Source organism: Ochotona curzoniae, unplaced genomic scaffold (assembly GCF_017591425.1).
Source record: "Ochotona curzoniae isolate NIBS_2020 unplaced genomic scaffold, NIBS_Ocur_1.0 contig_1014, whole genome shotgun sequence".
Classification (NCBI taxonomy): Eukaryota; Metazoa; Chordata; class Mammalia; order Lagomorpha; family Ochotonidae; genus Ochotona; species Ochotona curzoniae.
The window spans coordinates 3,806,050-3,829,288 of record NW_024464920.1 but is presented as its reverse complement, the minus strand read 5'-3'; the positions used below and the strand labels follow the sequence as shown (position 1 = coordinate 3,829,288).

Below are 23,239 nucleotides of genomic sequence, written 5' to 3'. Positions count from 1 at the left end.
CGTTCAAAGAAACTTTGTGTCCTAGACCCATGCAGACTAAAATTTACTAGGTGCAATTCCAGGCTGGGCTGTGAACAAAGGATGTTTTGGGGGTTCCTGTCCCCATGTGGACCTGAAAGCTGGTGTAGACTAGAAGCACTAAGTATGGAAGTGGTTAGGGCGGATAGAGTGTGCTAAGATTGAATTGGGAGACAGAAACCTTCATCCAGGTGGGTGGGGGCAAATTAGGAGAGCTTCCTGGAGGAGGCCAGTGTTTAATAATGAGCGGTTCAGGGCTAGGTTCCTCTGGGCTGAGGCCAGGCAGAGCTGGTCTCACCCCAAGATGTGCTAGTAGGACCTGGCTGCTACCCTACTGATCAGCAGAGTAAGCTTTCGGTGTCATCATTTGCCCATGTGAAAAACAGCAGGTGCAAACACTAAACACACCAGGTTGGCTCTCAGCCAAAGCCACCTGAATCTGAATAGGGCTCCTGGCTCCTGCACACTCAGAATGCCAGGCGACCTGCAGCCCACCATGGCTGATATGGAGCAGCCAGGGGAGGAGACCATCAAGAATACGGATGCCAGAAGCTCATGGATGTCCAACTGGGCTTAGACTTGGAGGTTGCTGCCTGCAAGAGTTCCCCCTGGAGGGTGAGTGTGCAGGTGTGAGTCTGCCCTCTTCTCCGCAAGCACAGGCCCAGGGTGGGTGGCAGTGGTGGTGTTGGGGGGCGGGTGGGGCTTCCTGCCTGAGCCTGCTGCGGAATGCTGGATGTGCCTGCTGTTGGAGGTGGTGGGGGCCCTTGGCGGGCACAGCTTCTTCTACCCAGGGCGCTGTGTTTCCTGTGCAGCACTGAACCCTGATAGGGCCTTGGCTGGGACATGCTTCCCCAATCTCACGTCCAAGCTCTAGCTAGGAAATGAACATCCAGGACATTTTTCTAGCAATATCTGGATTGCAGGTGCTTGCAGAGAGGGAGCCTAAGCACTGGCCCAGATAATATTGACCAAAGGGCATCCTGGGGGCCAACACCATGGTGTAGCACGTTAAACCTCTGTCTGCAGTGCTCTCATATGGACACTGGTTCGAGTCCCAGTTGCTGCATTTCTGATCCAGCTCTCTGCTAATAGCCCTTGCACCCATATGGGAGGCCCAGAAGAAGCTCCTGGTGTCAGACAAGCCCAGTTCCAGCCATTGTGCTCTACCTTTCAAATGAAAACTCATTTTTTTAAAAAGAGCATCCTGAAATAATAAAAGAAGCCCATGAAAGAGACCTGGGTGTTCCTCTCAGGGAGCATCGGAGGAAGCAAGCCTAACATTTGAGGTCTCAATGCAGTGGTGCTACCCTGAGCAGCTGTCTAGCCTACGTCTTCCACCCAGGGTCAATCCTGGCTTTGCAGCAGAGTAAGGTGCATTTTAGACAAAGGGAGATGGGCGGGACCAAACTTCATCAGAGGTTGGCTGCGGGTGTTGGCTTTTTCTTGGGAAGTGGCCGGACGATCTGGAATGTTTCTCATACTGTGGGTCATGCTGTGCCAGCCCGTAGCCCCTTCCAGAAGCCCGTGCTCCCTACCCTAGGCAGAATCTGCAAGGTGCCGCCTTCTCAGAGGACCGCTGATCCCACATGCTCCAGGCGCAGGTAGTTCACAACCGCAGCTCCAGCCACACCCTGGTCCTGGTCAGTCGCTCCTCTGTAAGTCAGCACTTCCAGGGCATGTTGGGAATGTGGCACTGGAAGGGTCCCAGGCCCTTCACAGCTGGCCTGGCACCTGGACACCCCAGCTCTGTGCTCTCCAGTGCACCCTACCAGAGCCCTTCCTCTCTTAGCTTCATACCTGCGCCCAGGGCCTGCTAAGTTGCCAGGGTTGGAAGCCACTCACCCCTCCAGAGGCTCGGGAGGCGGTGCCCAGGATTGGCTGGCTTTGTCCCTGCCTCCATCTGTCAGGGGCTGAGCTCCAGCCGCTGCCTAAGGAACTGGCCCTAGATGGTTTTTTTGCTATCCTGTGGTCAGGGGCTGGCTGTGCAACCCCCTTCAATCCCCCGTCTGGCTCCAGTCTCCCCTTCCCGCTGCTGCTCCGGCTTCCAGTGAGCCGTTCTTGTCTGTGTTTTTTTTTTTTTTTTGACTCTGTGTCCCATATCTTCACTAAAAAGCCTTGTGGTCCAGACATGGTGTGGGGTGGTCGTTCTGGGTGCTGCAGCCATTGTGTCCATCCGGTGGCCATAGGTTCTGTGTTCAAAGAACTCCTTTCCCACACAAATCCTCCTGGGAGAGGAAGCCATGGTACCTTCCTGATAGGTCAGGTGAGGAGTTTGTGAAAACTTGGTTACAGGGGCTGCTGTGAAGGCTCAACTGCCTAATCATCCACCTTCAAGCTCTGGAATCCCATATGGGTGCTGTTCTGTGTCCCTGCTGCTTCAGTTGAATCTAGCTTCCTGCTTATGGCCTGGGAAAGCAGCGGAGGTTGTCCCTAAGTTGTGGGTCTCTGCAACCACATGAGAGACTCGGAGGAAGCTCTTGGCTTTGGATTGACTCAGCTCTGGCCATTGTGGCCATTTGGGGAGTGAAGCAGCGAACAGAAGATCCTTCTATCTGTCTCTCCTCTCAGTAAAATCTGACTTTCCAATAACAAAACTAAATATTAAAAAAACTTGTTTGCATTTTTAGAAAGTTGTGTTGTGGGTTGGGACTGGTGCAGTAACCTAGTGGCTAAAGTCCTTGCCTTGCACACACTGGGATCCCACATGGGCGCTGGTTCATACCCTGGTGGTCCCTTTCCCACCCAGCTCCCTGCTGGTGGCCTGGGAAAGCAGTTGAGGTCGGCCTAAAATCTTGGGACCTTTTACCCATGTGGGAGGCCCAAAGCTCCTGGCTTTGGACAGCACAAATCCTGCCACTGCGGCCACTTGGGGAGTAAATCATCGGACAGAAGATCTTCCTCTCGGTCTTTCCTTCTCTCTGTATATCTGACTACCTACAAAAATATATAAATCTTTAAAAGAAGTTGTGGGTTACACTTCCCTGCTTCTCCAAGAATTGCAAATATGCCTGAAATTGTTTCAGAGCCACATAGCTGGTCATAATTGAATTAGCTATTGGCAGACAAGTAATTTCAAGGGCAATTATAAGAGGTTACATGTGTTTTATTTTCATTATTTTTATTGGAAAAGCAAATTTACATAGAGGAGAGACATAGAGAAAGATCTTCTATCTGCTGGTTCACTCCCCAAATGGTCACAATGGCCAGAGCTGAGCTGATTTAGAACCAGGAGTTTTTTCTTACGTGGGTGCAGGGTTCCAAGGCTTTGGGCCATCCTCTGCTATTTTCCCAGATCACAAACAGGGAGCTGGATGGGTAGTGGAGCAGCCGGGACATAAGCTGGTGCCCATATAGGATGTCAGTGGGTGGAAGTGGAGGATTAGCCAGTTGAACTATTGCACTGGCATGAGGTCACATACTTGATAACAAAGGAGAAGACAGCTGCAGAGGGTGGTGTCAGCGCTGTTTGATGGGATATGCTGTGGACCTGCCAACACAGAGAGTGTCTATGAAGGACTTCAGAGGGCCTGGGTACCAGGGAGGCCCCGTGTTGCCCCAGAGCTGAGTTTGCAATCAGGCCAGGCATAGTACAGTCATGGGCCAGGGATGCACTCTGCAAAGCACTTCATCAGGTGAGTCTGTTAGGCAAACATCCAAGTGTGCGTCTATGGAAGCCTACTTGGTATAACCCACTGCTGGCCTAGGCTGCACGGTGTACACAGAGTATATAGCTATGAGGGCCACTGTGTATGAAGCAACCCAGAATCAGACCAAGCCCAGGAGAAAATGATGTGAATGAGGGCTTTAGTGAACACAGGACGAAGGAGGCTGCTGTCAGTCAACAGGGCATGCTTAAAAAAAAAAAGTTCTTATTTTTAATTGAAAGACATGGGGAGACACACAATCACATAGAAAGATCTTTGATCTGTTGGGTCATTCCCCAAATGCCTGCGATAGCTGGGGCTGAACCAGGCTGATGGAGGCAGGAGCCCGGAACTTAGTCCAGATCTCCCATACTGTTGGCTGGGACCTAACTACTTGTACAGGCCTCATCTGCTGCTTCTCAGGGCACACAATAGCAGCAAGCTGGGTCAGAAGCACCACAAGAGCTGGCTCTCAAATCAGGCACTAGGTGTGGGATGCAAGGACCCCAAGAGGTGACTTACTCCCCGTGCCAAATGGTCACTCTCTGTAAATGTTTTTGAAGAAACAGGTGTCTATGCTAAAACAATGATGAAGTATGGTACATATGTAAACTGGCCCTATCGTAGTTTATTATCCTTTCTAATACACACTTTATATCATTTGTTAATTATATGTGTTGCACTTTCACACAGCTGTCGGGGCAGTGGGCTTGTTTACAGCAGCATCACCATAAACAGATGAGTAATACATTGCATGATGACATTACGCTGGTTCTGATTTCACACTCGATAGGAAAGCCTCAGCCCATCACCATCCCATGGACCCAAGCGGGGTATGTGGTCCAGCTTTAAGAGAAGCTTTATTGTGTGGGGAGTGGGTGGGACACAGGATGAGTGCTGGGCTAGTGAGGCCCCAAGCAGGCAGGTGGGAGAGGCAAAACAACAGATGCAAAGGAGGATGTGCAGGACTACCCTCTCTAGGAATGGCACTGACTGGCAGGAGGTGTGGGGACACGCCTGATGGCAATGACAAAACTAAGTCAACCCACAGCTTCGAGAGAGCTTTGGGACCACTCCGGCAACACAACCACGGCTCTGACAGAGCACGCTCCCGTCCTGGGGTGGAAGGCAGAGCATGCCTCATGGACCCCCACCCCTTGGATACAAGCCCACTGCACAAGGCTTCCCTTTTGTCCCCACCCTCTCACCAACGCTGTTTATCTCTTATCTTCTCGGTGATTGCTGCTCTAACAGGTGTGACATGAACACTCAGTGTGTCTTACATTTGCATTTCATTGACACTGATTGATGTTGAGCGCTTGTATTCCGTGGAAATGTGGATGGGTACAGGGCAGCCATTGCAGAGAGGATGGAGGTTCCCAAAAACACACTTAGTAGCAGAAGTACCGGCTCACCCAGCAACCCTTCTGCTATGTTAGAACCCAGAGGAAACAGAGCCACTGTCTTAAAAGAGATTTGCTGGACCCCCACATTCATTGCAGCACAACAGAATCCACCCAGGTGTTCATCGATGCTGAGTGGCAAAGAGAATGGACTAAATAGGCTATACGATGGAAAGGTATGCAACCATTCAGAGGAGGTGACACCTGCCGTTTGTGACAATGTGGCAATCCTGGAGAGTGTTAGGCTGTTCCTCTGTGTGGCATCTAAAAAAGTCAAACTTTCATATACAGAGGGAAAGTGTGTTGCCAGGAATTGTGATTGCTAGGGTAAGGTTCTAGGAGGATGGGGAAGTGTTATTTATTTATTTATTTATTTATTTATTTATTTATTTATATTGGAAAGGCAGATATACAGAGAGGAGAGACAGAGAGAAAGACTGTCTGCTGGTTCACTTCCCAAGTAGCCGCAATGGCCGGAGCTGAGCCAATCCAAAGCCAGGAGCCTCTTGCGGGTCTCTTACATGGATGCAGGGTTCCAAGGCTTTGAGTTGTCCTCTACTGCCTTCCCAGGCTACAAGCAAGGAGCTGGATGGGAATTGGAGCAGATAGGACATGAACCATATAGGAGCCCGGCACATGCAAGGGGAGGATTTAGCTACAAGGCTATTGTGCCAGGCCCATGACGTAAGTTCCTACGTAAGGAAGAAAAGAACTAGCCTCTAACAATCACATGTCAAAGTTGGGCAGCCATCACAGTGCCACCAGGTACCTGTGGCTGATGACAGAGAATTTGAGTTTTCCCAAACCTATCATGTAATTACCATCTTCTTTTAGGTAGGTAATCAAAGCAAAGCTTCCTGCAAATTTTGTGTAATTGATGATATATCACAGGGCCATGTTTTCCCGCCTGTAGTTGGCTAAGGTCAGGCAGGTGACAGGTGTACTATGGTGAATAGAAATTTGCCTTGTGTGGCAATAGCATAATTGCTGAAAGTGAGGCTCTCCTGTTATGTGCCTGGCCTTGTGGTAAGAGCTTTGTGCAGTTATCTCATTCTATAGATGAGGAGTCTAAAGCCTCCACGGATGTATGAACCTACCAATAAAGGTTGAGTAGCCCAGAGGGGAGGAGCAGCATAAGGATAAAGATGCATTGGGCCAAGGGCTATGTGGGCCAGACCTGGGCTTGTCATTCACAAACTCTGCAAATGGGGTGTGCTGCTTGACACCCTAACTGCTCCCTGCCATGTTTGTCAATAAAATGCGATTGTGTAGCTCAAATGTTTGACTGCCAGTGTGTTGTCACCAAGTCATTCTTATTGATGACCAAGTTTAAATGGAGGGAAGACTGATGAATGATCTATTTCTTATGTGTGCTGTCCCACATCTTCCACTATGGACAACGTGAGGGATGAACTGGGAACTAAACGTGAGTCTCTTCTTTAACCTGTAGACTTAAGATGTTGGTCCCTACCCCACCATGGTAAGCATGCGTCTGCCCTAACTCACTGTTTGCCCTAGAGTCCTGAGGGTTCCAAACAACCTCTTTCCCTCCGCCAAACCCTCTCTGTTTCTCTTGGAACTTCACCCCAGTCTAACATGCAGCCTTTCTTTCCTAGGTGTTCACACCTGCCTGGCTGCTTCCTTTGCCCTAAGCATGAGTGATGGAGCTGCCAGCTTTGCAAATGGCTGTTTACTCAGTCATGACTTCTGGCATGCTGGTTGTAGGCATCTAAGTGAGTCTGGAACAATATTATCTCTGGGCCTTTGCCATGGGAACTCACAGCACTGCTCAGAGACCTTGTGGGGCCTTCCAGACAGCACCCAAGTTCAAGAGCACCTGTGAGGTGTGTCGAGAGGGAATAACACAGCCTGATCCTTCATCTCCAGGCAGGTACTGGGATTAATTCTCATCAACACTGATTTGGGGAGCTGCTTAGGGAGGAACTCAAGGCCTCAGACACTCCGATCTCAGCAGAAAGCTTGATCAGGGCTGTCCCTGTACGCCTGATGGCCTGCTGGAGATTGGCAGTGTGGCCCCTCTCCCCTTCTGTTGTCCTCTCCCAGGCTATTGAGCAAAGAAACGACCTGAATATTTCTCACTGACTTCCCTGTTCTTCTGTGTGTTGGGAAGGAGTCTTTCAAGTTCAAGTTTCTCTCCTCACCATCAACTTTTTCTGTAACTTTGACCAAATCCCTCTTTTTGGCCTGATGATCTCCACTGTGCCTTCTGAGCTCTCCTGCAGAGAGGGGAGCAAGCAGAGGGTGCGTGGGCCATGGCCAAGACCATCCATTCTGTCCAGGAGGAGACTGTTCTTTGGCCCTCTTGCATCACTGCTTCATGCCTGCTGATGGTGGGTTGTAAACGAGGAGGATAGTAATGGAGGGTGAAGGTCCCCCACACCTAGTCCAGGACAATGGTTCCCATTCCATCTGGGCAAGTGCCGGCGAGAGAGCTTCCTTGCTCCCTCGCTTTCTCTGGCCCCCACCCCTGACACACCTCTGTGATATCTGTCCCAGGTACTGGGAGCTACAGGGTGAGGCAGGGAGTGCATCTGTGGGGGCTGCCTTTGCCAGTAACACCAGATGCTACTTTTGTGTGCGGCCTCCAGCTTTCTGGGTCTGTGATCTAGGAAGCTGATAATGACCTGGGCCTCACCCTCTTGGCAACCCTGGGTTTCAGTACCTGGGAGACAGGTGGGGCAAGCTGGTACCTTTCGAACCACTTTCTCCTCCAAGTACGAGGAGATGGCGAGAGGAAAAAGGGGCACTTCATCTTTTTGTCATGTGTGTGGGTCCCAGAGGGGGCGATGCCTGGTCCAAGCCTCCATTCTACCACTTCTGCCTCTCACCTGCCCAGTCACATTTCCCCATCAGCAAAGCCAGAACAGCAAGGAGATGTTTTACTTCTCTGATGGTATTTAGGTTTTAAACAATTATTTGTTTATTTACTTATATCTTGGAGAGACATTGATGATTGTATACGTGTGTGTGTGTGTGTGTGTGTGTGTGTGTGTGTGTGTGTATGTGTACAAGAGCAAGCTTCTGTCCACTGATTTATTCTATAAATGCCCATAATAGCCAGGAACCAGCAACTCATTCCAGGTCTCCCATGTGGGTGGCAGGAACCCAAAGACCTGAGCCATCACCTGTTGCCTCCCAGGACCTGCGTTTGGAGTCAGGTGTTGAACTCAGGCACTCTGATCTAGTGTACTCAGACATCTTAACTGCCAGGCTAGATGCCCACTCTGATGTTTGGGTTTAACGAGACCATCTGTAATGAGGACTTGGCATTCTACAAAGGATCATCACATCTAAAGCATCTGTATTAGCATCTTGTCCTCAGATTGGATGCAATCTCCAGCGGCCACTTGTCTTTCACTTTCTTCCTCCTCAGTGATTCCCCAAACTTGTCTGTCGGAAGGAACCACCTGGGACTTTAATCAAAATTCCCTGAATCCAAACCACCTGCCCGGATTAAGTCACTCCACTCATTCTACACCAGTGACTTGTAGATTCCTACATGGTGCCAAAGGGTTGTAGGCTGTTCAGCCATTGCTGGGTTCCATTTAGGGATGGTAGTTTCCCCAAGGAATGCTACCTACCCTCTAATGGAGACCTCAGATTGAATATCTCCCTTGGGACAAGAAAACTCTTCCCTTGCTTCACGTTAAGTCATTTTTGTTCTCTGGTTTCAAGGCTGCGGAGAATAGCTGTGCCCCTCCATCAAAGGGCTGCTGGGTGTCCCTCTTCCCCATGTAGAACTTGTAGGGAGTGATATCAGCCCTCAGGATCATCCAGGTGAGAGAGGGTGCTGGCACCTGGTCTCAGCCAGGGATCCACAGGCCTCCTGGGGCAGGCATTTGGCTCAGGAGCTAAGCTGCTGCCTGTGCTGTGCTCATCCCATATCAGAGAGCCTGCATTTCAATCCCTGCTCTGCTGCTGACTCCAGCTTCCTGCTAACGTGCACCCTGGGAGGGAGCAGGCAATGACGCAAGACCTTGGGTCTCTGCAACCTACAAGGAGGTCCAGATTGAATTCCTGGTCCCTGACTTTTGGCCTGCCCTGTGGAGTTTGATCTCAACATCAAAGGGCTTTTATTTCTTTATTTTAGCGGCAGGGGTGGATAGGCCAATTGTGCTGCTTGCTCACTCCTAGGGTTGGAATGGCAGGTGCAGTGGGTGAGGGAGAAGTGGGCTGTGCAAAGTTAAAGAAGGAGCCCCACCTGTCTGACTCCTTGGGCTCAACTAGGTGCCCCTTTTGCATTTGAGCTCAACTGCCCATTAGTGTCAACCTGGGAAGGTGGTTGATTTCAAAGACCAGGAAATGGAAGTTCAAAGAGTTGAGTGGCCAAGTCAGGAGGCCAGAAAAGGAGAAAGTCAGGTGCAAAGCTAAGTTGGAAGGAAGACTCCAGGATTTTTGTGCCTCTTCCTGTCAAGTCTCATTGTCCCTTCTCTGCAACAAAGGGGCCTGTTTGTTTCCATGGGTCCCTGCTTTGTCTCCCTACCTTGTTCTCTCTGCCTCTTTTTCACTTTTGCCTGACCGAGAATCCTTGGCTTCAGGTGACTTTTCTCATGTCAATCATTGTGTTCCCAGCTCTGCTGCCCTTTCTTTCCGCTAATTCTGTGTCTAGGGGACCAGACCCTGGCTCTCCTCTCCTCTCCTCCCAAGAACACCTCCCCTCCACGCCAAAAGTACCGGATTTGGAAACAGGGCTATGCAGACAGAAAGTGCCTACTGGCAGGTGACCAGTCCAAGAGGGTTCTGGTATAAGTGGCAGAAAACTCCTGTGCGCAGTGGGACAGTGGGCATCCTACTGGCTTAGTGTTTGCTTAGTGACAGCGCCTCATGCCTTTTGGACACATCCCATGGAGAAACTGACTTGTGAGGCAGTTGAAGCCTGTTTGGGTTTGGGCTGTTGGGCCCAAGTCACAGAACCAGCCAGAAATGGGGCTGGGAACTGAAATGGGTTCTTAAGTTTCTACAGCTTAGGTAGACCTACCATTTGCTTTCCCCAGCATTCCCTGCGGATGGCCCACGCACCAGCTACCGGTCCAGGAAGCAGAAGCCAGTGAGGAGAAGGCATGCAAGTGGGCAGCTGCAGCCTCCTAGCCCCAGGGCGCCCTCCGCACATTATTGCTCTCGACACCTTGTTTGTTAGTCCTGACTCCTGGGCTTTCTCATCTTTTTGGGATTTCAGGCCCAACGTATATTCATAGCATGAACACTTGGCACATTTAGAATACCAGGGAAAGAACTTCCCATATTCCTTCATTCGTTTTCAGTGTCACTGTTAGAAAAAAGCATTTTCTTTATTTAAAAGATAGCGTAATCAAAAGTGGGGAGAGAGAAAGAGACAAAGAGAAGGAGAAAGAGAGATAGATCTTCCATCTTCTGATTTATGCTCCAAATGGCTGCAAAGGCTGGGGCTGGGGCAGGTGGAAGCCAGGGATCCAGAGCTCCACCTGGGTACCCTATGTGGGTGGCAGGGGCCCAGGTACTTGGACAATCTCTGCTGCCTTGTCAGGTGCATTAACAGGGAACTGGATAAGAGGCAGAGCAGCCTGGACTCAAAGCACTGCTTCCTGATGGGATGCCAGCATTGCAGGTAGCAACTTAACCCACTGTACCACCCTGCTGCCTGTATTGCTTTTAAAGCTCGCATAACTGCATTCTTAATTTTCATGCACTCACAATACCGACCCAGTTGTGTCTTTTGCTCCCTGTATTAACCATTGCATCATAAGCATTTTCCAGTTCAAACAGTATCAGAGTGAGCAAGCCATTCTTTGCCCTTTATCCGATGCTTAGACATTTAGTTTTTCCCCAAACTTTCTCTTTGTAAAAAAAAAAAATCTTTACAACTGCATGCTGCATGAGAGCCATCAGCTATCCAATTCCAGAAGGCAAGCACATTTTTGTAGGCAGACATTGGTGAGGGTTGACCCCTAGAACTATGCATGGGACAGGGCATCTCAAAGCTCAAGTTCAAGAACGGTTGGCTACTAACTGTGGAAGTACAGAATTGGAATGCCGTTGTTTAGTTTTATCTAATCATTGTTATTTCTAGTGGGAGGATCATTTGACCTTTGCTAAATTTCAACAGAAAAGAAATGAGAACTAGCTTTGTACATTTTGCTGTTTAACCTCCTGTTAAAGCTAATCGATCTTACCCGGCTTCACAGGAGGTGTTGTTTTACGCTGAATTGGAGATGGCAAACAGAACAAGGGGTGGCTTGGGATCATTTGCTTCTTGGTCTGAAAGACTGTCTTAAGTGTGCCAGGTACTCAGTCGAGAAAGCTTCATGGAAACGGTAGAAATAACTCAGCCCAACCGTGGAACTGTGCCAGGGGGAGTCTTCACCCGCCCTCCCCACCCTCTCCCTGACACCGGCCCGCTGTGGTCCTGAGGTCACAGGACACACCAGAGCTTTGCCCCACATCTCCCAGACACGTCCCCAAAACAAACAACTCAACAGTGGAGTTTCCTAGGGAGAAATCAACTCAGAATTTCGAGGGGACCCTGTCTAGGAGCTTTCTGCAAGATGACTGCACGCCCATCTCTCCATGGCAAGAGATGGGAGATAACTGATCGAGTTGGGGAAGTTTCTCTGCAGTGACATTTTGGCAACACATAGGTGTGAAGCTCTTAACATGCGTAGCTGGCAATCAGACGCAACACCACTGCTCCCCTCCCAGGAATCTGTAGGAGCTGGGCCCGTGCCAGGTGTGTGTGTATATATATAGGGACAGAGCCAGCTCCCCTTCAAAGGAGTCCCAGCTCCTTCCCTCCCTGCTCTCAGCCACCTGCTCTCCAGGCCCTTGCTCTTGGCCGTGCCTCTGGTTGCTCTAGCAACCATGAGCCGCCAGTTCAGTTCTCAGTCTGCATTCAGCTCAAGGAGCCAGCGGGTCTACAGCTCTAGGTCTTCTGCAGGCTCTGGTGGTGGGAGTCGGGTTGTGGGGTCTGTGTGCCAAGGCCTAGGGAGGTGTGGTGGTGGTGGCAGCGGCTATTGGAGCCATGGAGGGGGGTTTGGCTCGAGGAGTCTCTACAATCTAGGGGGCAGTAAAAGCATCTCCTTGAGTGTAGCGGGCAGGAACGCCAGTGGGTTCCGTCAGGGTTGGGGAGGCGGGGGCTCTGGAGGGGGCTTGCGGTTCCTACCTGGCCGTTTTACAGGCTTGGGCTTTGGGAGTAGCAGCTATGGAGGAGGTGGTTTTGGGGGTGCTGGAAATTTGGGATTTGGGGGCTTTGGGCCTGCTTGTCCTCCTGGGGGCATCCAAGAGGTAACCATCAACTCGAGCCTCCTGGAACCCCTGCATCTGGAGGTGGACCCCGAGATCCAGCGGGTGAAAACCAAGGAGCGGGAGCAGATTATGGTCCTCAACAACAAGTTTGCCTCCTTCATCGACAAGGTGAGTCTCTAGGTGCAGGTAGGGGAGAGCCCTGGGTCTCTGAGCAAACAAGCAAGCAGGTGAGCACTCTGTTGCCTCCCACCATGTGGTGCTGATGGTAACCTCCAAGAGTGTGTGTCCTGGAACCTCAGGGAGCTTCAACCACTCCTTGAGTTCTGTCTGCCTTCTGTGGATCATCCCTCTTCCAGAGGATGTGAAGACATGTGGCACAGTCGCTTCATGCTCCATAAGTTCACCCTCTTTCCATTACCCATCCAGACAGCCATCGACACGCATGTGTCCATTCCACCCCATTCCCACTCATCTATCTCTCCACCCATCCAACCTGTAAATGCATACCAGGCACCTACTGTAAGCCACACACCATGCCCGGTGCACTGGGAGTGATACAGTCACAGGTTCTGCCCTCAAGGATCGTGTCTTCTACAGAGGGAGAAAGAGCTGCTGGTGCATGGGAAGTGTGTTGATAAGAGTGGTACCCACTAGGCCATGGAACCCTCAAGGCAGGTTTGGGAAGCACCCTGAGCTTTTCTGCGTTCCAGCTCTTACAGGACCAAGAAGGGGACAAAAGGGGCCGTGGAAGCCCCTGTCTCTGGCTCCTTGACTGAGTCTGGTTCAAATCCAAGTCTCAGACAGGAGCTGTGGACTAGCCATAGGAAGGCCTACTACCCTCAGCCTCTTCTTGGTCTAATGGTGGAGGCACAGTAGCCTCTGGAGGCTCCCCTGAAAGTGGACTGCCTTTAGGGGTACACAGGAAGTGTCCTGGAGCATTCAATGGCTTTTCCTCAGTACTCACAAGAGAGCTCATGATCAAAGCCAGGGTTGGCCCTGTGGTCTGTCTGGCAGGTGAGCAGGGCTGGAGGTTGCCACCCAGCTGCAAGACTTGCCCCTGAGACCCGGCTAAATATAAGGGATAGGATGGGGTGAGAGACAGGGAGGCAGGTGTGTGGAGGCAGGGAGAGGGACCCCACAAAGACTTTCTCAGGGCCGGGTGCTTCACGGATGGATGGGTAGCTGGATCTTCACACTTTGGACACAGGCCGGCGTCTAGCAGTGAGGTGGAGATGCAGGGAATGCCACTGGGAGTACAAGGCCCGGATTTAGGGCCCCGGGAGCAGGGAGGAGAGGGGTTGGCCAACATCTGCAGGCTGCTATTGAGTGATCCTCCAAGGCCCTGGATGGTTCCTGCTTCCTGTAACAGCTGGGCACCTATCTGCTGGTTGTGTGGCCTGGGTTGGGGATAGAAATCACGGTATAGGAGACCTTGACTCCTTGTGCTTCTCCAAGCAAAAGCTTGAGATGATGACTGTGGCTTCCTTGCAGGAAGGGGGAGGAGGCTTCTTTTGCTGTGACTGCTTCCGCTTCCTTCTTCTTTAACCATGTGCAGCCAGAGCTCAGCTTTAAAACATGTCACATTGCCTCTCCAATGTAGTTCTCCCAAGGTTGTAAGCTGGTCCTTGCAAGGCTCTTGTTGTCCCTGTTGAGACCAGGGCAGCCTCATCCTGCCTGGTGGAACAGCTCTTGACATGCAAGACTCAGCAAGTGCAGGGAGGATTGGAAAGTGGCTCCTGGAGCACCAACACCTGCCAGTCTGCAGCATCCGAGTCCTTGCACTTGCCTTCTGCTTGATGTGGAGCTGTGTCCCCATGGAGAGGCCAGGCCATCTCCATCACCTCCTTCACTCCTTCTCAGTTGCCCCACCCTTATTCAAGCAGTGGTTTAGTCTTTTACTGATTCCTAGTACCCACCATACCACCTGGCATGTAATAAATGCTGGATAAAGTAGGCAGTGAATGCAAACTTCAGCATCACACATAAGTCCTTCCCGCTAGAATTCTGGCCTGGTTTTGCTCCATTGGCCTTTAGTCATCTGGGTCAGGATGCTGGGCAGCCTGGAACGCATACATGCCCAGGCCATCCAGAACACTATGTTTCTAGTGAATTCATGAGATCTGTCGTCTTCTCTGTGCTGGTCTCTGTTCATCTCTTGGAAGCCACAGCAGGTGTAAGGGCCTGCTTCAGAGAAGACACAGTCAGACACTCCCAACACTGTTCCTTGAGAGAGGCTTCCCTCCCTGGGGAGACAGGTGAAGGTACCAGATGAGCATAGGTCTGAATGGGAACAGGAGTTCATCAGGCAAAGGGTTAGGGAGGTCTGGTAGCTGGGGTGTACCTGGAGGTGGGCTGTGGTGGGAGAGAGCTGAGCAGGAGGGTGGTGAGGGGGCTGGATACAGAAGGTGGAATGTGTTTGACCCTCCCTCCCATCCCTCACCACCCTGCAATGGGAAGATAAGCTCTGCAGGATGCTAAATTCCACCAGTGCTCTTTGAGCTTGGCTGGTGGATGCATCCGAGGAGTGTCTTTGAGGGAACTGGAACAATCATTGAACTGGGGTTCAATGATTTTCCTAGTGGTTAGACCACAGGCAAACTGCCTGGTACATCCCCTCCACTTTCCTTGCCCAAGGCAGCCCCAGTCTTCACTGTGTGGGTGGCATGGTGAGAGCCACAGGGGTCTTCTCTTGAAGAAGAGGTCCTGCAGCCCCCCGTGGAGGGGGGCAGCCTCATCCAGGGTTCTTATTTGCTGCCTCTGCACCACCACCAGCCTGGAGCACCAACTTGGCCCTCCCTGGGAGTGGCACCCAGAGCTAGCAGGCAGCAGCAGGCATCTCCCGCAGGGCGTCCCCAGCTGTACTGGCAGGCCTGTGAGAGAGCTGCTTGCTTAACTTTTCACTCTGATAAAGCCGTGGGAAGCAGCAGAGTTTTGTGTGGCTGCATACCAGAAAGAGTGGGGGCGGTGGCACAGCCTCTTTGGGCCACTCTGCAAGATGGTGTCTTCAGGGGGATGTGTAGTGTCAGAGTGCGAGGGCTGGGTGTGTGCGTGCACGCATTGTGTGCATGTGTGCCCATTCGCATGTCTGAGCAAAGGGCAGGAAGGATAGTATTGACTCCAGCAGGCATCTGTGGGTGAGGGGGCTGTGCAGGGGGGAGGGGAGAGTTTGTCATTCTCAGGCAAAGGTCTCAGTGACCACACCAGGTATGCATGGGCAGCCATGCCTCGGCATCATGGTGCAAACCACAGTCATTCAATGGTTCTCAAACATCTGGAGAAACCCAGATCCTTGCTTTGGGCCATTGAATGTATTACACATTGATCTATTTTATGTTCATTATTTTGTGTATTTGGGAGGCAGAGAAATCTGTTAACTCGCTCTCCAATTACCCACCATGACTGGAGTCAGGCCAGAGCTTAATCCAGACCTACTGTGTGTGTGGTGGGGACTCCAGCACTTGCTCTATCACCTGCTGTCTCCCAGGGCGCATATGGGCAAGTAGATGGGTGAGAAGTGGAGTGGGGGCTTGAATCCAGGCAGTCTGATATGGGAGTCAGGTGTCCCAAGTGAAGTCTGAGCTGCTGTCCCAAACACACATCCCTGTACATTTAAAGAAATGAGAACTGTCTGATGACAAAAACATCTCAGAATTTTTCTCTTGGAAACCACATGGGCTGGTGGCTGTGTGGGAGGGTAGGTGGGTAGGGGCACTCTTATTTGCTCTGGAAGTGACTGGAATATTCCAAGCCAAAGGGAGTGTCACTGTGGTGGTGTAGTGAGTTAAGCTGCTACCTGCAGTGCCATCATGAAAGCTGGTCCCATTCCTGGCTGTGCCGCTTCTGATCCAGCTCCCTGCCTGGGAAGTCAGTAAATGATGATCCAAGTGCTTGGGCCTTTACACCCATTTGGGAGACCTGGAAGAAACTCTTGGCTCCTTGCTTTGGACTAGCCCAGCTCCAGAGGCTGGGATATGTCGCGTTCGCCATGGGAGAGCTGCTCTAACCAATGGCTCCCTCCCTGGAACTGACTGGCCTCCTTCCCTGCAGGTGCGCTTCTTGGAGCAGCAGAATCAGGTGCTGCAGACGAAATGGGAGCTGCTGCAGCAGGTGAACACCACCACCCGGACCAACAACTTGGAGCCCATCCTGGAGACGTACATCAGTGAGCTGCGGAGGCAGGTGGACTCGCTCAATGCCGAGCGCATGCGCCAGAACACGGAGGCCAAAAATATGGAAGACGTCGTGGAGGACTTCAAGAAGAAGTGAGGCGCCCAGTGGGAAATGCCGGTCGTGAAGGGGCGGAGCCCTGGGCTTCCTGGTTCAGTGTTTGGAGGGTGAGGGGCAGGGCTTGCCCTGCACCCTGGGAATGACTATCAGCTGTGCCCAGTGGCACTTTGTGCACACTGGAGCCAGGGCAGCCAGAGACCCAGTGTGGACTTGGCCATTGGCCAGATGCCTGCAGGTTCATCTCTCTTGAGTTTTGCACATTAGCGATGAGGAAGCAGTAAGGCCCTTCCTAATTGGATTGGGGATGTGGTTCTCCAACTCCTGTGCACACCCACTGAGTCCCCACTCAGTTCCCAATGTAATGGGTCTGGCTGGGGGGGAGAGGGGTCAGAGTATCTTTGGTTCTAACGAGCTTTTGAGGAGGAGGTGGGAATGTTGGCAAGGTGGAGGGGTGGACTTTGAAAACTGCTTAGTGCAGGTGCAATTTCGCTAAGTTGTTAGTACCATGCCTGCACATACTCTGGGCTCACAGAACTGTGACAGCTGAGCAGGCAAGGGCTGGCAGAGGCTGTGCAGGCAGCTGGGCTGCCTCTGGCCCCCTCTCTGTTCCAGGCTGTGGTGCAGGGTGCTCTTCTGAACATCCCTGAACAGTGTCCATGGACAGCTGAGTGCATGTCAGTACACATGGGAAAAGAGGACATCCCAGAGAAGATGCTCTGACAGGAATTGCAGGTGGAATGTTTTCCTGCTAGGAACCATTTAGTAACAGCAGTAGTTCACTTACGTTCCCAATGGAAAAAGAAACAGGTGGCACTGGCCACATGTGCAAAGGTGAAATCTCAAAATCAACAGGGACATTCTCAGGGCTACCACTGGCTCTGGCTGTGCCATGTCCTTGGGTCACGGTCACCACCGTTGGCCTGGAAAGCCAGGAGCCGGCTCCTGTCACTCAACAGGAGCCATTACTTGACGTGGCTGTCGAGAGCCAGTTGCATGTCCAGGACAACAACACTTCCTGCGGGTGGGGCCAAGCTTCCTGCTTCAAGAAGTGACCTCTGGGAGTCCCCTTCCCCATGCATCTCTCCAGCCTGTCTGTGTTTCTTGCCCCTTTGCCAGGTATGAGGATGAAATCAACAAGAGGACCAGCTCTGAGAATGATTTTGTGGTTCTGAAGAAGGTGAAGGGGAATGGTCCTGAGGGACTGTGGGAGTCTGTGGTGGGGTAGGGGGCACTGGCTGTGTGGCATGTCCTCTGGGCCAGCTTGTGTGTGTATGTGTGCTGCCCAGAGGCGGGGGCCTTACACTGAAGGTGGCTGTGGGAGCCTACACTGACCCCACTCTCCAGGGCTCTGATAGTGGAATTTAAAGAGTAGGTGGTTTCTGGGTGCCAGGTACTCCTGGCCTGGAGACCTGGACTGCTATGTGTGACTAAGTCAATTGTGCAGGCTAACGTCACGCCTGCTTTTAAGGCCAGGAGAGCTGGTGTTGGTGGGTCTGCTGTGGGAGCTAGGGGTGGCATTTTCAGATGTTGCTGTCGCATGGGCCCCCAGTGAGCTGGGAACAGGCAATGCTGGGGCAGTGGGGGCCACACTGAACTTCCTTGCTTGGTGTTCAGGATGTGGATGCTGCTTACATGGGCAAAGTGGACCTGCAGTCCAGGGTGGACGCCCTGCTAGGGGAGACCAGCTTCCTGAAATACTTGTTTGAAACGGTGAGTTTATCTCATATGAGCAATCCCTCCATCTTCTGTGATCTCAACATGGGCTGAAGGAAGAGGAGGGCGTTGGACCTAGCATTGTCCACTTAGGGACTCAGCTATGCTCTCCCCAGCCATCCTCTGAACCCCAAATCCTTTGGGTCCTGGATGGGGGCCTGTGGGAAGAGGGGGGAGGGAGAATACTAAGGTGGGAGACAGTGGAGTTAGCTTCAGACCTAATTGAGAAGGAAGGTTAGTGTCAGACCATGGAGGAACAGAAATCCTCTTGAATTCTGGGAGTCCACAGGAGTCTAGAGAATTCTGGAAAATTTTGTAGGCAGTAACTATGTGGATTTTGTTGTTATTTTTAAGATTTCTTTATTTGAAAGGCAGAGTTACAGAGGCAAGGAGAAGCAGAGAGCTTGCATCTGCTGGGTCACTCTCCAAAAGGCCACAAGGGTCCCAGGGTTGGGTTAGGCTGAAGCCTGGAGCCTTGAATGCCATCTGGGTCTCCCACGGAGTTGGCAAGGGCCTAAGTATTTGGGCCATCATCCACTGTTTTTACGGGGACACTGACAGGGAACTGAATCATAAGTGGAGCAGCTGGGACTGGCAACTCCAGATGTTTAAAGGGATATTGACTCTACAGGTGACAGATTACCTTGCTGCACTGCAAGACCACCCCCCAGTGTATTGTTACAGGGAGCACAGATAGATGGCTGACTGAAAGTTACATGGGCTCCTCCTGTTGGCCAGGCCCAACCTGGCCAGGAGTATTCCCTGTGCCCAGTCAACCAGTGAGTTAGCGGCACAGTTTTGGAACAAGAGTAAATCTGAGGGGGTATCCTTTCTATCCCACTGGGGAATCAGGTGGCTTCAAGGGGTGGGAGTACTTGTTGGTTTCTGATGACATCAAACTGCAGTCAGCATGGTGGGAGGTGTGGAAGAGGCAGTGTCAGATTCCCAGCTAGGGGCTAAGTTTGAGCCAGGTCATCCTCTGGCAGGGGCAGTTAGAACTCTCTACCGGGTGACCTCTTGTTGCTTGCAACCATTCTCCTGGCTACCCCCTGGCTTCTGGTTGCCCCTAATGGGAACTGAGGGTTCAGTAGAGGGAAACTGAGGCCCCAGGAAGCACAGGGAAGGAGTCATCCCCTGCTTCATGTGTCCCCCAGGAGCTGTCCCAGATGCAGACTGACATCAGTGACACCAACGTCATCCTGTCCATGGACAACAACCGTTCATTGGATCTGGATAGCATCATCGACGCTGTGCGGGCGCAGTATGAGTTGATCGCGCAGAAGAGCAAGGATGAGGCCGAGGCGCTGTATCAGACCAAGGTGGGCACTGCCCCCGCCCTGCATGCCAAAGCAAAGACTGCTTTCAGGACCTATGTTGTCTTTCTCATCGTCCTCAAGCCAGACCCTATTGTAGAAAGTAGAGAGATGATGGTAAAGCCCACCCCATCTTGTTTCCACCATCAGTGCGTTCTCTGCCAGCTCTTTGTAGATGGCACTTCTTGCTAGCTCAGGCATGCCAGGCCCCAAAGCAAGTGCTTTGTGAGGAGGATTGCCTGTTTGATCCTTGCAACAATCCCATGAGGTAAAGATCATAGATAATGCAGTGTGAGACGATCTGAGTCCCACAAGTCTTGTGAGCTAGCAGGTGGCCTAAGAACTTCATTCAACTCAGGTGTGGTCTATAAACCTACCATTTTGGCCACTAAATTTTTTTTCCCCATAAAACATATTTTTTTGTGTTTTTCTTTTTCCCTTGTGTCTGCCTTTTTGTGACACTAAATTTTATGCAACTTTTATGAACTATTTGCTAGGCAGAGGCAGAGAAATCTATCCATGGGTTTATGCCATAAGTGTTGGTAATGGCCAAGGGTGGATCAGGCTGAATTGGAAGTAGGGAGCCCGATGAAGATCCCCCACATGGGTGGAAGGGATGTAACTGCTTGAGCCATCACCGTCTGCCTCTCAGGAGATGCATTAGCAGGAAGCTGGTACCAGGAATGGAGCCAGAACTTGAACCCAAGCACTTTGATACAGATCACAGACATCCCAGCCCTCGGCTTGTTGACCCCTCTGCATTATTATTATTATTTTTTAAAAGATTTTATTTTTATTATTTTTTTATTGGAAAGGCAGATATACAGAGAGGAGAGACAGAGAGGAAGATCTTCCATCCGACGATTCACTCCCCAAGTGAGCTATGCCAATCCGAAGCCAGGAGCCTCTTCCGGGTCTCCCACGCAGGTGCAGGGTCCCAAAGCTTTGGGCCATCCTCAGCTGCTTTCCCGGGCCACAGGCAGGGAGCTGGAAGGGAAGCAGGGCTGCCGGGGATAGAACCAGTGCCCATATGGGATCCTGGGCGTGCAAGGCAAGGACCTTAACCACTGTGCCACCGCGCCGGGCCCTGCATTATTATTTTTTGATAACCTAGGATTCCATCATAAGACTAGACTCTCACTAAGAAGATAGTAGCTAAATTTTTGGTTGCTTCTTTAACATAAATTAATCCAGGCTTTTCAGAGGGTTAAGATTCTGTAGCTGAAGAGGCAAAGATTGACAGCCCAGGCACTAAGTTCCCAACAGCTGGCATCTACTGATATGCCTTGTGGACCACCTGGCCAGCTCCAGTCTCAGCCATTTTGCAGGTGATTCTCTCTGGGATGGAGAGGAGCTGAGCATCTCTGCAAACCTCAGAAGGCACAGCTTCTCCCCTCCCCTTCCCTCCCCTTTAGGACCATGTGTGACCTTATGCCGATGGGCTGGTACAGACATGGACTGGGAGCTAGGCAAGAAATAGCAAGTGAATGTGGAGTGTGCAAAGGGCCTCTGAGAAATGAGGCTCTTGCTGCTGGGTGATTGTCGTGGGAGAGGATTGGAAGGAAGATGGGAAAGTGAGGAGGTCCCAATATGAAGGCTTAGATGTGTGACAGAGGAGGTAGAAAGGGTGCCAGGAATCCGGTCAGTCTGGCCAGGGTGTGAGCCTGCCCAGAGACAGATAGAGGGCAAGGAGAGAGGTTTGCTTTGGGGTGTCTATGCCTGTGTTTGCTGCACAGGTGGGGCTGGTTTGGGGTAGCTGTGGGTGTGGATGAGAGGGGGATGTCACCTCCAGGTGGGCTGCCCAGACTCATTCCCACCTGGACGGTAGCAGGTGGCAGGCAGCAGGTACTGAGCCAGTGCCACCCCAATCTTTAGTACCAGGAGCTCCAGATCACGGCGGGAAGACACGGAGATGACCTGAAGAACACCAAGATGGAGATTTCTGAGCTTAACCGCACCATCCAGCGGCTGCAGGCTGAGATCAGCAACGTCAAGAAGCAGGTGGGAACGCTGCCCTAGCGGGTGGTCTGACTGCATGCTGTAGCCGCCTCCCACCATGTCCTAGCCAGATGGGGCTCCCTGAACCTGCCCCTCACCTACACGCTCTTGCAACTGTTTTCCCCAACCCTTCTCACCCCCACCTCATCTCTGGGAAGCAGATAGAGCAGATGCACTCGGCCATCGCGGACGCGGAAGAGCGAGGGGAACGTGCCCTCCAGGATGCAAAGCAGAAACTGCAGGACCTGGACGATGCCCTGCAGCAGTCCAGGGAAGAGCTGGCCCGGTTGGTGCGTGACTACCAGGCCATGCTGGGGGTCAAGTTGTCCCTGGACGTGGAGATCGCCACCTACCGCAAGCTGCTGGAGGGCGAGGAGAGCAGGTGGGTGTGGCAGTGGTACCCGTAATCCCAGGGGGATGGAGAAGCAGAGCTCCCAGACACCCAGAGACCAACTGGACTGACTCTAGAGACAAGACAATCTCAGTGTTTCTGGAAAGACTGGAAGCCCAGACAGCAAGTGCACTTGAGTTAAAAGCAGAGGGTGTGCACATGGGCAGGCACTCGCATGATTCCAAGCAGAAGGTCCCCACATCATACCACAACTCAAGCCATTGCAGCCAGGTGGAGACTCCCCAATGCTCAAGCCTTCCTGGAAATGCTAGTGGCTCCCCTGCCCTCAGGTCCACACTTCTACCCAAGCTTAGGGTTACAGGTGGGAAACTTCGCCACATCTCCCAGCTGCCTGGGTCTGGCTGATGCACATACCTTGGTTTTACAGGATGTCTGGAGAGCTGCAGAGTCAAGTGAGCATTGGTGAGTAGCAGAATTCAGGGATTGAAGTCAGGTGGTGCTGGGCACGAAAGGGTTGTGCAGGGGGATGGCTGCCTGGTGGCCAACTGGAAACAGACATGCGACATTGTAGCTTCCGGTCCTGTGTCACAAACGGCTAAGCAAATGCACATCTCCTCTGCATAGCCCAGAAGAGTTCATTGACATCAGCAGTTAAGAGTTTAGGCCTGCTTTCCTGAATTCTGGACCTCCTAATAGCAGTGGCTAGAATTCTGTAGAATCTGTGTTCTATGAATGAGGCAAATGTGTCACTTAAGGGAGCGCTGACACCTAGGCCACTTAAAAAGGAACTTTGGCAGGGAACCCTTTGAGTGTCTAAGGCATCTGCTGTTTTGCAAGCCAGGTGCTTCCAGTGAGGCTGTAGGTGCGGGACTGGGTGCAGTTGGGTACCCTTCCGTTCAGCCCTTCTGAGTCTCCCCCCACCCTCCCTTTTTCTCTCTTGCCTCCAGCGGTGCAGAGCAGCCATGTGACCGTGGGCGCTAGTGGTGGAGGTTACAGTGGCGGAGGCGCAGGCTACAGCAGTGGAGGAGGCTACAGCGGCAGTGGCCGAGGCTCCGGAAGTTATAGTGGTGGTGGAGGCGGCGGTGGTGGCAGCGGGAGAAGTTACGGAGGCTCCCGAGGGGGCAGTGGAGGAAGCTACGGAGCAAGCAGCAAGAGCAGCAGCAAGTTCAGCGGCGGCGGTGGCAGCGGCGGCTCCTCGCGCAGGCAGATCATTCAGACCTCCACCAGCACCTCGCACAGGAGGGTGGTGGGCTAGAGGCGGCTGCTGCCGGCTGCAGACCCCTTCCCAGGTGCCTTTCTGACCCCCTCTCACCTAGCTTTTCTGGATGGGTC

The 23,239-nt window shown here is 52.0% G+C and overlaps 1 protein-coding gene across 1 annotated transcript; it reads left to right on the top strand.

Annotated features, from left to right (window-relative positions):
- Positions 1–11,920: 11,920 nt before the first annotated feature.
- KRT77 (keratin 77) lies at positions 11,921–23,162 on the top strand. The gene is made up of 9 exons (XM_040977850.1): positions 11,921–12,472; positions 16,352–16,566; positions 17,648–17,708; positions 18,146–18,241; positions 19,399–19,563; positions 21,433–21,558; positions 21,717–21,937; positions 22,335–22,369; positions 22,855–23,162. Exons 1-9 carry the CDS (start codon positions 11,921–11,923, stop codon positions 23,160–23,162), a joined length of 1,779 nt encoding a protein of 592 aa, XP_040833784.1.
- The last annotated feature ends 77 nt before the right edge of the window (positions 23,163–23,239 follow it).